The following is a 17899-nucleotide window of genomic DNA, read 5'->3' on the forward strand; positions in this document are numbered from 1 at the left end:
TAGACATTGTAAAGAAAGAGATGACATCAATACAACAACAAAAAATAAGAGAACCACACAAGAAACAATACAAGACAACACTCCCCCTCAAGTTGAGGCCAAAGGCCTTCAACTTGAAACAAAAAGAATACTTTCAAGGCACAAAAACCCCTTTGAGACATTTCATCAAACACTTGGGGTGCACCTTGAAGATGAGATGAGAAAGCCAAAGGCCATAGGCCAAAAAAGTAATAGAGAAGAGAAAATAAAGAGAGTTTTGGAGTGGAGGAGAACCCAAAATGGGTTTACACAAGTAACAGACATTTTTTTTATTTTGAGATAATACGATAGAGAGAAAATGGGTTAAACACGAAATGGGTTTGATGAAATGAGAGAAAGAGTGAGATTTTTGGGAGATTTAGGAAAGAGAGAGACTACGAGAGAGATATTTAAGGGATTTGAGATTTGAGGGAGAAAAACAAGGGATTTGGTTTGCACAACACACTAACTTAGAGATAGAGAGATACAAGATAGAGAGAAAACAAAAAAAATGTCGTGAAGGCGTGAATGGCGTGGAGGGAGATAGACTCTTCTTCTTTCCTTCTTGAGGATCAACCCATTGGCTCTGTTACCATGTTAGAAATGGGATTAGGGTTAGAGATAGAGAGGAAGAAGAAGATGAGTGAAGGTTGGAGAGTCTCCACTAGGGAGCTCCTCATGAATATGATGTATATATAGGCCCATCTAGGGCAACAATGGTACAATGACAATACTACCCCTAATACTCTAAGTAATCACTAAACTACCCTACAACATTATTCAACACTTGCTTTTCTCAAACAATATTACAAACACCTTGTGTGCAATAAACCTGAATGCTCTGATACCACTATGTTGGGAAAAAAACCCTTTCCCGCTCTGATTTAACCTGTGAGGAAACGATTGAACACAAACAATGGAAATATACGAACCACAAATAAAGTATCAAAAAACAACCAAAAGCAACTCAAGAGATTTTTCACTTGGAAAACTCCTTCAACATGAAGGATAAAAACCACAGGACCTTTCTCGGAGTCCACCCAAATCTTCACTATAATACTTTAGGTACAAAACCTAATTCTCAACATCATCAATGGGATAAACATCCCCCATTCCAACAGCAATGGAATCCACAAATATGAGTGAAGATAGAGCAACAAAATCAACTCCAACAAAGAAGAAAAATGAAGAAAATAGTGAAGCTCTCACCCAAAATCTGTACTCCATAAAAGACCCAGAAATCTGACTTAGAGAACTCCAAATCACAATCCAACCGTTCAGAATGTAGATTAGGAAGTCAGGAACCTGCTGTCCAAAAAGCAACTCAATCGGACCACGGATCAACCTCCGATCATCGGTTTGATCACTGCTGTGTAGAAACTCCTATTTCTGGCGAATTTCTCCTCTTTTTTCCTCTATTTTGTGTTGTTCTTCGGTTACCAAAGATTAGGGATACACTTGGAGATATGCTTTAATTATAGAAAGACCACAGTGCCTCTCTAGTTCAAACAAATTCCAAGTACGCCCTTATTAGGCTGGACTTAAACCCAACAATAATCTCATGTTTATATAGTGGATTTTCTCGTTGCCTCTGCCGTGGGCATAGGCTTTGTCGAACCACGTTAATCTTTGTGCCATTGTGCGTTGCTTGTGTTTTGGTTTCTTCGTTCTGCTTTGCCACTGAAATCGCATATTGATATTTGGGGGTTTTTCACAATAGATACCATAGCAATTCTTCCTAGAGAGCCTGTTATTATGTTTTTACCCCAAAAGACAATTTCCTTTCTATTTATCATTTACAGAAAAAGCTTAGAATTTGCAGAAATTGGTAACAACAATAATCAGCTTATGAATTAGCGCCCTCTTCATGTGGAAAGCCATATGAACAGCTTCAATGTTTCTAAATGTTCTCTTTATTGGCACACTGAATTTAATAAGTACCTGATATAACTGGCTGTATGCTATTGAGCACCATGGTAATACCAAGAAGAAATGCAAGATGAGAGACAGCTTCTTGCAGATCTTTACTGCTGGTGAAGATCACGGCAAACTTGGTTCTGAATATCAGTATCAGGGCCATGAAAAAGAGCCCAATAAAGAGTGATTGTAGGACTACAACGATGATGGCATACTTGGTGGCTCTGGGGTGCCCTGAACCAAGCTCGTTCGAGACACGAACGCTGAAAAATGAAAAGAAAAGGAAAGAAAAACAAATGAGGAAATAGAGAATATAAAGAAAAAGATAACAAAAAAATCAATCCCTACATCCATTTCTCATCATCATGACACCACTGCCTCACATAAAGCAAAACCATCACACCAAAGCCATTCACTAACTACCAACATCCCAATGCAGCCACAAACATGCAGCACACCTAGTGTTCTGAAACTCATTGACCAGCAATGAAGTCTGCTGGGTCAATCTGGCTGGTTTGGCTACGGTGACTGAATAAACTCTTTACTCACCAAGTTGAATGAATGAATGAAGAAAACTTTATAAAATCAGAAAGTTTTCTACTGCTTATCAAGTCAAATTTTAGAAAGCAGAACTGTTTCTGAGCTTGGTGCAGGTTTCTTGAAAAATCACTTACCATGCCACTACCTACTAAACCTTCCACAACAACCCCTGCCATCCTCCATCACTTTCACCACCATGAAAACACTACCACCACCATCACACCCAGATATAAACACTAGTGTGTGAAACAACCAATTACTCCAAAGGCTCAAGCTGTTAGATGTTATTTAATCATTTATACTTCAACATTCCCCCTCCCCACCCCCCCCCCCCCCCCCTCCGTTTTTTTTGGGTTGACCATACATGTGGCATGTGGCCCTCTTTTGAGTTGGCCGTACTAGTGGGTTTTTAATATCAAGGAGTTGTTGCGTTTAGAACCCAGGACCTGTCGTGAAGCAATAGCTCGTATACCATGTGAAACAACCAATTATTCCAAAAGCTTAAGTTGTTAGAGTTTGTGTTATTAAATCATTTATACTTCAACATAGTGCACCATGGGAACCGTGACTTCAGCCCTGCATAGATGGCAAGGCTATAGACAGATGCACTATGGGCATGTCTCTCCCACCGATGCTAAATATTATGACCAATTTCCTAAAGCATAGGTTGTAGTTTATAGTTTGGCAACATTACCTTATAGCAGCATTGAGCCCAATGAATACCATCACTTCCCACCCATTGATATTCATGCTGAAACAAGAATTACCAAGAAACACAAGCATCTTAGTCATGGTGAAAGCATAAACTGAAACATCTATTTTAGGGAAAGGAGATGAACTCTGAGCTTAAATCCTAATCCTTTATATTTTGGACAAAAAATGGCTCTAAAAAAAAAGGAAAAGACTGGTACTCATTGAGTTTTGAGGTGCAATAATGCCCACTAACATGGTTCTTGGAGCTTTACCAAAAAGACTAATTACCTCCTACATCTTCACATGTTGCAAATACCTGAAATTTTAAGCTATATTTTTCTGATCTCCCTTGATCACTAAGCATGGATCAAGAGTGCAAATCAGGTGAGTATCCTAAACTTATACTGATTCAAATCATGGGTGTTCTATTATACATTTGCTTGCCCAAATTTGGAAATTATAGGTTTGATCAATGGGCTTCCGATTACAAAGAGGATGCGGAAGGAGAATAAATAATTTTGAGGCAATTAACATCATCATCATGTGCCGGAGAAGTATCATACACCAACATGGTTTACAGGCAGTGAGACCCATATATACTTGACACCCACCAACAACTCTAACATGTCAGGTAAAGGTCCCGCAGCTTGATCCAATCTGATGTATGGATCCATTTGCTTGTACCAACTAATGGGGCAGAGAATGCTCCTCATCCGGAGTGAAAACTACTAGTATTGATCAATGGAAGGAAAGAAATTCGCGCATCCTTGAATGTAAAAGATCCACACTTAATAGGACGCTTTGAACATCTTGGGCTCTTCAACAACAATATTGAGAGGGTTAAAATAAAGAGGTAGTGAAATGGAAACCTCTTTCTAGAAACTTCATCAAGCATACTGTAGATGGTTGCTCTCTTGGCAACCCCGACAAGGTAGGCATTTGAGGTGTTTTAGGGATTGCTCGGATAACATCTTTTCCTTTGCGGGCCCTATCCGCGTTACAGACTGCAGAAGAAGAGGTTCGCACACTTCATCAAGGATTGATAATTTTCTACAGATGGATGGAAGGCAGATTGGAAGTGGAAAGTGACTCCTCTAACACAGTCTTGTGGGCGAAAGGAACTAGCGACGGTCCGTGGAGGCTCTCTAATCTTATGGATGAAATAAAAGATATGTGTTTGTTTGGGTTTCGCTCTTTTTCTCTTATTCCTAAAAGTGCCAATGAATTGGCTGATCGCTTAGCCAAATTAGGAGCTTCTACCGAATCATTTTATATGGGGCAATCCTTAGCCCTTGAAGCGCACATGTAATCCATTATTATTTAATAAAATTGTTATCTTCATTTTAAAAAAAACTACTAGTGTTGATCTTATGGAGGAGTAGGAGAAGGACTATGAGCTTACCAGATCGAAATTGAACCGACGGAGATCTCAGCATTACCTAAGTGGCCTGTGAGGACGACCAGAGTCATCATATACCAAATCTCCAAGCAGAGCATGACAGCAGAGGCAAGAGAGAGCCTAACAAAGGCCCATATTTCTTGGAAGGCCAACCAAGAAAATCCCTTCCACCCATCTTTACACCAACCCATGACGTAAATTACTTGAGCCAGTGCCAGCACCCAGCCACTGATGTCGAACGCAGCAGCAGCACCAACCAAACCCCACCCAAAGACATAGATGAAGATCCAAAGCAAGAATGCCTGGATTAGTAGAGAAGCGAACCCAATACATGATAATACCCAGACCTTGCTTTGGGCCTGTAGGAACTTTTGGGTGGTGAAGACAAAGGGGAGAGAAAACAACTGGGGGAGGATGTACAAAGAAAATTTCCCTGCAAGATTAGCGATCGCAGTCTCTTGCCCTATAAGCTCTAGGATAGGGGTGGCAAAGATGTAGATTGGGCTAATGATAATGCAAGAGACGAAAAGGATTATCCACGAACGCTGCATGTAGATACCGAGCATGTGGACCTGCCCGGCACCAAAAGCCTGTCCACACAGTGTCTCAAGTGCACTCCCCATGCCAAGCTACAATCAATTTGAAATGGAAAAAATATAATCAAATTTGTGAAACAACTTCAAATAATATTCTAGAAATGCATTCGTCAATTGCCCATTGCAAGCAGATGAAGATACGAACTGATATTAAAGAACTGATCAATTAATGTATCCAAGTTGCAAAATAATACTGCAATAACGAATTTAAATGAGATAAACCTTTATGGTGATTGATATCCTTACAAATAGAGTTCAACTACAGACTATCCATACATGCATACACACAAGAAAATAGCATGCTCTATTGCATCTGATTCATACCAAAAAAAATTTGCTTTCATTACTGATGTTTCATGAGGTAAATATAGAGAGGGTATGAATAGAGAGATAAACTGATTGGATCACCACCCAAACGATCATTGTTAATATATGATCTTAATGATCAACCTTGAGTCCCATATAGCATACATGGGGTGATCAAGACAATTGCTTTGGTGGATCCCAATGAGGCACCTACATGATCCTGATCTCACCCATATGTACACTCATCTGTAAGGTTAAAACCAACAAAAATCAACGGGTGTAGCTTGTTTAGTTGGTCTACTAAAGAGGCCTTATTTGATCAAGGTTCTACTAGGAGAATCTGATAATGATGGGACCAGCTGCACTGAGTTAGAATGTGGTTTACCAACCAGTCCAATGGATTTGATCATGTGCTTTTCATTTTTCCCTTTTATATAGCTAAGTTTTCTTCTTTTTAGGGGGATTATGTTGGGTACAATATTTTCATATATTTATACCATATTATAATATTCTCTATTGAGAATACTGTTTCTGAGCTCGAGCTCAGATAAGCTTATCTGAGCTTGTGCTCAGAAATAGGTGTGGACCCACATTGTTGGGCGGATCCAAAGCTTTCATTTGGAAGCTACTATCATTGATAGGGTGTCCACAAAAAATCAGCTCCATTGGATCATCCTAACCCTTCCATTTGTGGAGGGAAAAAATGGGCAGATTTGTAGAGAAACAGTATCTGTCCATTTTTCCTCCACAAATTGAAGGGTTAGGATAATCCTCTGAACCTGATTTTTGGTACACACCCTATCCATGATAGGGCCTTTCAAATGAATACTTTGGATCACCCTCAAAAAATGGGCCCACAGGAGTTTTTGATGCTCGAGCTCAGAAACACAATTCTCTATTGTATATAGGTTCCTTAAAATAGTTGTTTGTTAAATAAGGAATCTCATAGCTTAAAAAATTATATTTATAATTTATTTAATGGGAATTATCATTTATTACACAAATTTTATTTATAATTTATTTAAGGAAATGATATCAGCACAACCAAGCTTTAATAAGTACACAAGAGCAGCTTGTCTTTTCCTTTTTAATTGGTTTGTAAGAGCCTGTTGGGAGCTGTAACCACCCTTGACAACACTTTAAATAATAAAAGACAAGATAAGTTAGTGCAATTATCAAAACATGGTTGTGCTGATATCATTTCCCTTTATTTAATAGCTACAGAGTAATTTACATTCAGAAGATATTTAATCTATGTCATTTATTATATATAATGAAAAACTATAGATTCCCATGCACACGCCCCCGCGTTATTCAAAACATTACAAAAATATATTCATATATAGTTTATCTGTATCAATTAATTGCTATTAATAACTACACACAGCTACAAGTAACTATCCAATTTGTTAAAATTTGCATAATAAATGTAAATTCATTGAAACCTAGCTATTAATAAATCTTCTAAAATGCTTAATTAATTATTAGAGGAATGATAGAATGAAGGGCGCCCTTGAAAAAATCAGTTCCAAGGGCACCCTTATTGGTTGATTTTCGCAAAGTCAACATGTTTTCCACCTTTTTAGGTGCATTTCCACTTTTTTAGGCTCATTCTAATTTTTTCGGGGCTTCAATTTGCAAAAATCCACCAATAGGGGTGCCCTTGGAGCTGATATTTGCAAGGTCGCCCTTCATTCTATCATTACTAACATCGACTGGGATCAACAAAATCTAAAATAGTCAAGCAAATCAAACATGAGCCCCATCATAATTTTTTATGCATTTCCTCTTCTGCCTTGTCATGGAAATGTTGTCTATCCTCCTGGATGATGCTCATCGAGAAGGAAAGGTAACAACTCCATTCTCCAAAGGTAATTTATACATCACTCGTTTCCTTTTTGCTGATGACCTTATGCTCTTTGACTCGGCTGCCCTTAATTCTAATAACGGCCTTCTAGATTGTTTGAAAAAAAATCTCAGATTGTGTAGGTTTGGCCCCAAATATTCAAAAAAGTGAAATATTTTTCTCGGCAACCAGCACAAGGAAGAGAAGGGAGATCATCGACAAATTTGGTATGAAGGAGGGGAACCTTCCAGTCACATACGTAGGGCTACCCTTGTACAACCCAAGACTCACCAAGAAAGACTGCCTACCTCATATTGCTAAAGTCTAGAGAAGAATAGAGGGATGGAGTAACTTATACCTGTTAAAAGCAGGGAGAGTGGAGCTGGTAAGATTGGTCCTTAGTTCATACCAGATTTACTGATCACACGCATTCAATATGGCCAAAGGGGTAATTGCAAGCCTTGAAAAGGTGATTAGGCGGGGTCAACAGGCAAGAAAAAGCTCCACATAATTGCATGGAAAGATGTTGAGAAAATCCGTTGGGAAAATCAATCCGTTCGTGCACAAATTAAACGGAAAAGCTAAAACAACAAACAAGCCAAAACATGAACACCAAGATTTTACATGGTTCAGTCAAGCCTACATCCAAGGGTGAGAAACACGATCTTTCACTATGAGAAACACAACATACAGGATTACAATGGATTTAACCCAAACCCACAACCCTCTCCTTGCTTCTCAAACCCAAGACGGTACACGAGATAACCTGAGAAAAAACCAAGAGAAAACCCAAGAAGAACCACTTTCTCATCTCTCTTTCTCTCTCCTCCTCTCTCTTTTTTCTCTCCCTTCTCGCCTTGAGGTAGCCGAGCACACCCCAAGCCTCTCGCTGCCCACACAAGAAACCCATGCCCAAGCTCTCTTATTTATACCGGATAGGTTTTCCTAAAACCCAAGTTTTGCCTACTTGCTTTACCACATGTCTTGGGAAATAAGGAAACTTTCCCAACAATCTCGACCTTGGCTTATTTCACAGCCGCCTAAAGATTTTATATTGATGTCTCCACCGGTCGGCTATCACCGCAAACCACCATTAGCCTTCCGAAGTACCAGTTACACACCCTCGAATCATCCTAGTCCTGATTCCTCCCGATTTGATTAACACGGCCAATAGTTGCCAACCCGTTGACTCACTTAGTCAACCCTGAAGAGAGATCTCGATCCATCCTCCCCAACACAGGTACTGTCACCTTCTCACTATCGTCTGCAATCTGAAAACCTGTCTCTGCACCAAATGTGAAAGAGACCCTATGCGCACACGCCATTACCTTGTTTCTACCTAGCCATCGAAATCTTGGGAACATTAGTCACCGTGTCCTCAACTAGACGATATAATCCACCATACTTCTCTCCTTTCATTAGAACCGTACAACCATATGTGATTATCATGGCTTTACCTTCAGCTGAATACCTGCAACCTTGGAATCCAACCGGCCAAGAGACACTAGATTCTTTGGCATCTTTGGGACATATGCCACACACCCAAAGTACGAACCACTCCATCGAACATAGTGATCTTCACTATTCCAACTCCAATGAAGCATACATAAACAGAGCACCCTAAATCTAGAATCCACTCATCATGACAAGTGTGATTTGCTAATGAGATTGTAAGAATGTCTCCAACCTCTTCACCATGCTCATCCGTTACCGCCGGCACAGTATCTGTAGCACCATTGTCCCCCTGGTCAGCTCGCTTCAGACAATGTCGCTTGATGTGACCATATTCCTTACAACGATAGCATTGCACGCCCTTTCCGCTGACCCTGGATTGACTTGCATTTTCCTGATCCCCTGTCAGAAGAGCTTCCTCTTTAATTCCTTCCATGGACAACCAACTCATGCTCTTCACTTCCATCAATAACAGGTTTCTTCCACATCTCATTCGATAAGAGCGATGCCCTGACTTCCTCCAACTTTATCGTATCATTACCATACAATAAAGCCATCACTAGGTTGTCATATGAATCAAGAAGTGAAGTAAGAAGTAATAGGGCCTTGTCTTCTTCCTTCAACTTTTCATCAACCTTGTGGAGCTGATTCACAAGCCCATTTAACACCGTCATGTGTTCCAGAAGATTCCCGCCTTCCGGCATCTTTAGCCCGTACAATTGTCGTTCCATATACAACTGGTTGGCCAAGCTTTTAAACATGTAAAGCTTTTCCAACTTGTCGCACAATTTAGGCGCATTTTCTTCTTCCATAACATTAAACATAGTGTTATCTGCCAGACATAGTCGAATCGTGTTGACTACCCCTCGACTCCATGTCTTCCCGCTCGGTATCCCTCATCTTCTCCATCTTCCCACCATTTTCCTTCAACGCCTTAGTAAATCCTTGTTGAACTAGGATGTCCTTCACCCACATCTGCCATAAGGTGAAACTGCCCTTTCCGTCAAACTTGTCGATGTTGAAGTGGGCAAAACTCGATTTTACCGCAATCTCATATTACTTTGCACTTACTGGTGTAGTGCTCTACCTCAAAGAAGAATCTTTCCCAAAGATTGCTCTAATCGAGATCCAACCCCAACACCCACGATCACTCCACCCTGCCTCGATGATCACTCTAACCACAGGTCTAAAATCACTTGTTGAGAAAATCCGTCAGGTTAATCAATTTGATCGTGCACAAGTTAAACGGAAAAGATAAAACAATAAACAAGCCAAAAGTTGAAGACCAAGATTTTACGTGGTTCGGTGATGCAGGTGCATCTCGCAAGATTAAGAAGATCAACAGTCATATTGAAAGATATTAGATAGCGCCCAAATCTATGGTCCACGTTGATTACTACGTTTGAAGAGTCCTTTTTGGGTTGTTTTGTTTTATTTTATTTCTATTTAGAGTTGGCCATCCATATCTAGAGATTTTAGGAGATTGATTTTGTTTAGGACTTTGATAGATTTTTAGGATTTTAAAAGATATAGCTAGACGTTTTTTTTTTAGATCTTTTAGGATTGGGTTAGAGAATTTTTAGGAGTTAATTGAGTTTTAGTAGCAGTAGACGTTTTTATCATTATTTTGGTTGATTTAGGATTTCTATACCAAAAGTCTATAAATAGACTTCCTTGTAAAAGAATTTTTCATCTTTTGGAATAAAATTTTAGTCGTTGCCTTTGTTGTTGCCTTATTGCCGTTGTTGCTTTCGGAAGCCACACACAGAAGAGCCATCTGCTGCTCTTGTTTTATCTCTTGATTCAAGCCATTTGCTGCTTGAATTTACCCCATGAATCCCCAACAGCCACCTCTATATGCATCTTGAACTATCAACCCCAAGCTTCATTAATTTGCAGCCCACCGGTCCTTGTTTTTGTTGATCGTATCACCTTCCTTCAGCATATATATATCAGCCAAAGAACTATTATCCCAAACCTTTCTAAAGCCAGCCATACTATTAGTTTTAATCTCTTGTGTTGGTATTTTAATACACAAATAGCTCTTGTTGGTATTTTACAAAGTTCTTTTGTTTACAAAAAGAAGCCACTTTAGTTTGTAAAATGAGTTTGCTCACTTCTTTCACTAAAGCGAATAGTCCCGTATTGGAAAGTGGAGAAAAGCTTCATGTGGTTATAGAGCTTTTCACATCCTTAGCTTTGTGAATGAGAAGAGGAGAAAGGGGGCCTTTGCGCATGAACCACCAAATGGACCCGGTGGGCTTTTGGCTATACCACACACGCGCCGCCTAAATGGATCGAATTCGGAGCGGATATGGCTATATCCGAATTCGATTACAGTATACACTATCCGAATTCGGATTCGGATTCGGATTCGACGGATATTTAATATCTATTACCGAATTCGTATCCGTCGGATATTGTTCGAATTCGGATATTATCCGTATCCGTTTATCCGATAAATTCGAACATTTTATTGCAGCACTTTATCTTTTTTCTCCTACTTACTCGAATGAATTTTCCAAACCCTAAAACTAGACCTCTACATTCTCTTCACAAAATTAACTCTCAAACCCTAAAATATATGAGATCCTCTTCTTCCTTTTAAAACAAAGGCAGAGAGAGAGAGAGAGAGAGAGAGAGAGAGAGGGAGGGGATGGGGATGGATGATAGTGTTGGTAGTGGTCTTTGGGTTTTTCTTTTTTTTTTTGTATATGATGGAATGGGCTTGGGCTATTTTTGTTTTTATTTTATTTTTCCTAAAAAGAATATTCACTTTTCTTATAGAAACAAAAGATAGTGTGTCATTACTAAAAATAAATATTAATGATATTATTAATAATAAATAAAAAGGATTTACTTCTCGGATTCGGATGTTAAACGGATCGGATATACCATTTACCAGATTCGCATCCGCTAAGAGCCGGATATCTCATAAACGGATTCGGATAATATCCGCTTGAAACGGATTCGGATAATATTCGCTTTAAACGGATTCGGATGCGGACGGTAATCGAATTTCCGAATATCCATTTACACCCCTAGCCCGGCCCGACTCTCTGTCCGTTTAACTTCTCTTTACCTTCGGCGTTATTGATCAGGTAAGCCGGCTTATTGGAACGTTATTAACTGGGTAAATAACAGGGCAGTTCTTGAGTAACCCGGCGTATCTTAATAACGCTGGCGTACATGAATAGCGCCGGCGTTCCTGAACGTTGTGACTATTGGGATGCGACCTTTGGCATCTGTAACGTCTTTTGAACGGCTCTTTTCTTAAAGAGCATCTTTACTCCATTAAATGGTGTATTGAACGGACATGTTTTGGTTTATAAAAGAGGATGTTCTCTGTGGTTTTGATACACAACAACAGAACGAAAAAAACTACTGTTTTCTTCTAGTTTTTACTGTCTTCTGTAAACAGAGATTTCTTCCTTCTTTTATTTGACGTATTTTGTTAGGCTACTGGAGTGTTTAGGTGGTTCGAATCTCCTTGATCGTGCAGTTCTCGGAGATTGACGGTGCGTCGGGCTGTTGTATCCTGGAGGTGATTGCGGCTAGTAATCTGCTGCATCGGAATTAGTTTCCGCAGAGGCACAAATTCACCTTAAAGAGAGCGACATAGTCCGTGCCTCATCTCGCCGCATCGAAAAAGGTTTTACTAACGCTGTTTGTTTGTTGTTTCTGTTCCTCAACAGAAATCTGGTAAGCCGTATTATTCCCTAAATCCACAACAATTTTAAGGTGAATTTGATTGTCTCTTTATAATATGGCATCACACGATGAAGTTTTATTGGATTCCTCCAATCCGAATAAACCTTTTCGTTTTAACGGGGCAAACTTTAAGAGATGGAAGAAGAAGATGTTCTTTTATCTGTCCACGAAAAAGGTAGCCCATGTATTAACTGAAGCAAAGACATGGAGATCAGAACTTGAACCGACTTGTTCTGTATTGAAAAAATAGTGGAAAGAATCTGATTTCTTGTGTCAAAATTTTATTTTGAATAGCCTTTCCGATAAACTGTATGATTTCTATAGTGACTCTCAAGATTCTAAGTCACTTTGGGAAGCATTACAGAAAAAGTATGATATGGAAGAAGCGGGTTCAAAGAAGTATGATGTTAGCATATACTTTAGATTTTACATGGTTGATGAGAGGACTGTTATATCACAGACCCATGAACTAAAGAAATTGGTCCATGACATTCTTGCAGAAGGAATGATTATAAGTGAACAATTCAAGTGGCTGCTGTGATTGACAAGTTGCCTCCTTCGTGGAAAGATTTTAGAAACTCTCTTTTACATAAATCTAAAGAACTTTCAATGGAAAGTCTTCTTGTCCGTCTTCGGATTGAAGAAGAGAATTGTAACCAGGATAAGAAAGAGGAAAATGTTAGTAATGTAAACGCTATTTCTGTTTTCCAAAGCCGAAGCCAAAAACCGCAAGTGAATCTGAAGCTTAAGAAGAAGTCGATGAAGAGAAAACAAAACCAAAACCAAGGTACCAATAAAAGTCAGAACCAGAACCCCAAAAAGAATAGTGATTATTCTAAGGTTGTTTGCTACAACTGTGGGTTGAAAGGGCATATTTCCCGAATGTGTTGGCAAAAGAAAGGTACACAAGTCCCTCAGGCCAATGTGACTGAAGAGCCACTTGTGGCTATGATCACTGAGGTAAATGCCGTTGGCGGATCTGATGGGTGGTGGGTTGACACAGGGGCTTCTCGTCATGTGTGTTATGACAGAAGTTGGTTCAAGACTTACGTACCTGTTGAAAGTGATAAGAAGGTGTTGTTGGGAGATTCTCATACCACTAAGGTACTCGGAACTGGGGATGTTGAACTCCGATTCACTTATGGGCAGAAAGTGCTGCGAAGGATGTTCTTCACACTCCTGAAATGAGGAAGAACTTAGTTTCTGATTTTTTGTTAAATAAGGCTGGATTTAAACAAACCAATGAATCTGATCAGGACATTGTAACTAAACATGGATCCTTTGTTGGGAAAGGATATGCTTGTGATGGGATGTTTAAACCCAATATTGAAATGAATGAAATTTCTTCTTCTGCTTATATGCTTGATTGTGTGAACTCTTCGCATGCTAGATTATGTCACATAAATAAAAAGTATGTGCATGGTATGAGTATACTTGGTTTAATCCTAAAAATGAATTTAGAAGATTTTCAAAGTGTGAAACATGTAGTATGGCAAAAATAGCTAGAAAACCTTTCAAAAGTATTAAAAGGAATTCAGAGTTAATAGAATTAGTCCATACTGACATCTGTGAGTTAGATAGTATCCTAACCCGTAGTGGTAAAAGATACTTCATAACTTTGATAGATGATTTTTCTAAATATTCAATCATTTATTTGATAAGACAAAAGAGTGAAGCCTTAAAAATGTTTAAAGAATATTTGTTAGAAGTTAAAAACCGGTTTCACATGAAAATCAAGAGACTTAGAAGTGATAGAGGTGGTGAGTATGAATCACTAGAGTTTACTGATTTTGTGAAATCTCTAGGGATAATACATGAAACCACTGCTCCTTACTCCCCTGCGTCAAGTGGGGTTGCAGAAAGGAAGAATAGAACATTAGTTGAACTTACAAATGCTTTGCTCCTAAGTTCAGGTGCTCCTATTAACTTATGGGGTGAAGCAATTCTAACTTCAAACTATGTTTTTTATAGAATCCCAAACAATAAAACGAAAGTGTCACCACTTGAGTTATGGAAAAATAGGAAACCTAAAGTAATTTACTTTAGAGTATGGGGCTGTTTAGCCTATGTGAGACTTCCTGATCTTAAAAGACCAAAACTAAGAAGTAGAGCCATAGAATGTGTTTTTATAGGTTACTCTTTAAAAAGTAAAACATATAGGTTTCTTGACCTCAAAAATATTGTAATTGTTGAATCAGTAGATGCTGAATTTTTTGAGGACAGAGTGGAGGTACCAGAACTATTGTAAATAGTGGGGGTACTAAACATGGCTTAGATGAACACACTGAAACTGAAATTGAATCAAGACGAAGTAAGAGGGCTAGAATAGCCAACGATTTTGGCCCTGACTTCTATGCCTTTACCTTAGAGGGAGATCCATCTTCCTTAGAGGAAGCTTTATCCTCTTCGGATGCTGATTTTTAGAGAGAAGCCATCAATGATGAGATGGAATCTTTGATGTCTAACTAAACTTGGAAATTGGTAGATTTGCCTCCAGGATGTAAAACTATTGGTTGTAAATGGGTTCTTAGAAGAAAACTAAAACCAGATGGAACCATAGATAAGTTTAAAGCAAAGCTTGTGGCCAAAGGCTTTAAACAGAAAGAGAACATAGATTTCTTTGACACTTACTCTCCAGTTACTAGAATCACATCTATCAGAGTCTTAATTGCAGTGGCAGCCATCTATAACCTTGTTATCCATCAAATGGTTGTAAAGACTGCATTTCTGAATGGTAGTTTAGAAGAGGAGATATATATGGATCAACCTGATGGTTTTGTTACCTTTGGTCAAGAAAATAAAGTGTGTAAATTGTTGAGATCGCTTTATGGTCTTAAACAAGCACCTAAACAATGGCATGAGAAATTTGATAATGTTATTATATCAAATGGGTTTAAGATAAATGAAAGTGATAAATGCATTTACTATAAGTATTTTGATTCATGTTGTATTATCATTTTCTTGTATGTTAATGATCTTTCGATTTATTGTTCTAACTTAGAAGTAGTTAATAAGACCAAAAGCTTGCTTATACAAAACTTTGATATGAAAGATCTTGATGAAGCAAATGTAATTTTGGGCATCAAAATAACTAGATCTGGAAATGGTATTTCACTTGGTCAATCCAATTATATTGAGAAAATACTTAAAAAGTATAAGTATTTTGATTGTAAACCTGTTTGTACTCCTTTTGATCCAAGTATTAGATTGTATTCTAATGATGGTGACAGTGTGAATCAAAAAGAGTATGCTAGTATCATTGGTAGTTTAAGATATGCTACAGATTGCACTAAACCTGATATTGCATATGATGTTGGTTTGCTATGTAGATATACTAGTTGTCCTAGTATAGAACATTGGAATGCTATATCACGTGTCATGAGATATCTTAAACGTACTATTACTAATGGGATTCATTTTCAGAGATTTCCTGCTGTCTTGGAAGGATTCAGCGATGCGGATTGGAATACTTTGTCAGAAGATTCCAAAGCTACCATAGGTTATGTATTTACTATTGGTGGTGGTGTTGTCTCTTGGAGATCTAAGAAACAAACTATAATTGCTCAATCTACTATGGAATCAGAACTAATTGCACTAACCTCTGCTTGTGAAGAGCTACTTGGTTAAATAATTTTTTATCTGACATACTTGTGTGGTATAGACCTGTGTCTGCAGTTTTGATTCATTGTGACAGCATGACAGTAATTGGAAGAGTACAGAACAAGTACTATAATGGAAAGTCGCGACAGACCCGAAGAAAGCACAATACTGTGAGAGAGTTGATATCCAATGGCGCAGTCAACGTTGATTTTGTGAGATCAGGTGATAACTTAGCAGATCCCTTAACTAAGGCCTTATCAAGGGAGAAAATCTGCATTACATCGAGGGGGGATGGGACTTAAGCCCATTAATGAGTAATTACCTATGATGGATACCCAATCTAGGGACTGGAGATCCCAAGAACCAAATTTTCAATGGGAAAAACGACTCATAGTGTAATTGGTGGATGATGCCACGATCATGCTAAATATGAGTTTATCTCGAAGTCCATCCCTATGTGTAACCCAGCATGATATCCTGAAGCTTTGTGAGGTTGAGTATTTTACTCTTAATGAGATCTATAACTCATATAAGTGGGATGTCTAGGCTACAGGAGCATCCTTGATAGACTCACCTAAGTGTTTGCTAGGAAGTGGGCCGCTTCCAAAGAGAATGTGGGCTTAATTCTCTTCTGCTTGCATGGACACTAGGATGTGCACAGGGCCATAATGTGCAAGCTTGGAAGAACCAATAGAACACTTTAGCTTTATACGTGTGGTGTATTTCTTTCTAGCCCCCAAGGATTGTAGTTCAAGACATAGTCACTTCAACTCCTGGCAGTTGGAATACACTTACACTAAGTAAAGGTTCAAGGCATAGTCACCTTTATTATGCGTGTTGCTTCGCCGGTTGCCCAATACAAGTTATATTTTGTTTTAAAATGTTTTCTATTAAAACAAGTAGGGGATTGTTGGTATTTTAATACAAAATAGCCCTTGTTGGTATTTTATAAAGTTCTTTTGTTTACAAAAAGAAGCCACTTTGGTTTGTAAAATGAGTTTGCTCACTTCCTTCACTAAAGCGAATAGTCCCGTATTGGAAAGTGAAGAAAAGCTTCATGTGGTTATATAGCTTTTCACTTCCTTAGCTTTGTGAATGAGAAGAGGAGAAAGGGGGCCTTTGCGCATGAACCACCAAATGGACATGGTGGGCTTTTGGCTATACCACACGCGCGCTGCCCGGCCGCGTGTGTGAGTCAAGGTGTTTTCCTTCCCCTACAGTTTAATTTTTGTTTTTGTCTGTCTAAGCGTTATTGATCAGGTAAGCAGGCGTACCTGAGTAAGCCGGCTTACTGGAACGTCATTAACTGGGTAAATAACAGCGCAGTTCTTGAGTAAGCCGGCGTACCTTAATAACGGGGGTGTATCTGAATAACGCCGGCGTTCTTGAACGTTGTGACTGTTGGGATGCGACCTTTGGCACCTGTAATGTCTTTTGAACGGCTCTTTTCTTAAAGGGCGTCTTTACTCCATTAAAGGGTGTGTTGAACGGACATGTTTTGGTTTATAAAAGAGGATGTTCTCTGTGGTTTTGATACACAACAACAGAACGAAAAAAGCTACTGTTTTCTTCTAGCTTTTACTGTCTTCTGTAAACAGAGATTTCTTCCTTCTTTTATTTTTCGTATTTTGTTGGGCTATTGGAGTGTTTGGGTGGTTCGAATCTCCTTGATCGTGCAGTTCTCGGAGATCGACGGTGTGTCGAGCTGTTGTATCCTGGGGGTGATTGCGGCCAGTAATCTGCTGCATCGGAATTAGTTTCTGCAGAGGCGCAAATTCACCTTAAAGAGAGCAACATAGTCCGTGCCTCATCTCGCCACAT

At 38.9% G+C, this 17899-nt stretch overlaps 1 protein-coding gene across 2 annotated transcripts in view; it reads right to left on the reverse strand.

Annotated features, from left to right (window-relative positions):
• LOC143882316 (protein DETOXIFICATION 35-like) overlaps positions 1 to 17899 on the reverse strand; it is a 52528-nt gene that overhangs the window by 29375 nt on the left and 5254 nt on the right. For both annotated transcript variants that reach the window (XM_077385847.1, XM_077385848.1), the window contains exons 2-4: positions 4571 to 5196; positions 3170 to 3226; positions 1960 to 2198 (exon numbers count right to left, since the gene is read on the reverse strand). In XM_077385847.1, coding sequence (XP_077241962.1) covers positions 1960 to 2198; positions 3170 to 3226; positions 4571 to 5196 — 922 coding nt within the window. The remainder of the gene's footprint in view (positions 1 to 1959; positions 2199 to 3169; positions 3227 to 4570; positions 5197 to 17899) is intronic.

This window comes from Tasmannia lanceolata, unplaced genomic scaffold, assembly GCF_043159265.1.
Source record: "Tasmannia lanceolata isolate RefF3 unplaced genomic scaffold, GAP_Taslan_0.1 ptg000007l, whole genome shotgun sequence".
Taxonomy (NCBI): domain Eukaryota; kingdom Viridiplantae; phylum Streptophyta; class Magnoliopsida; order Canellales; family Winteraceae; genus Tasmannia; species Tasmannia lanceolata.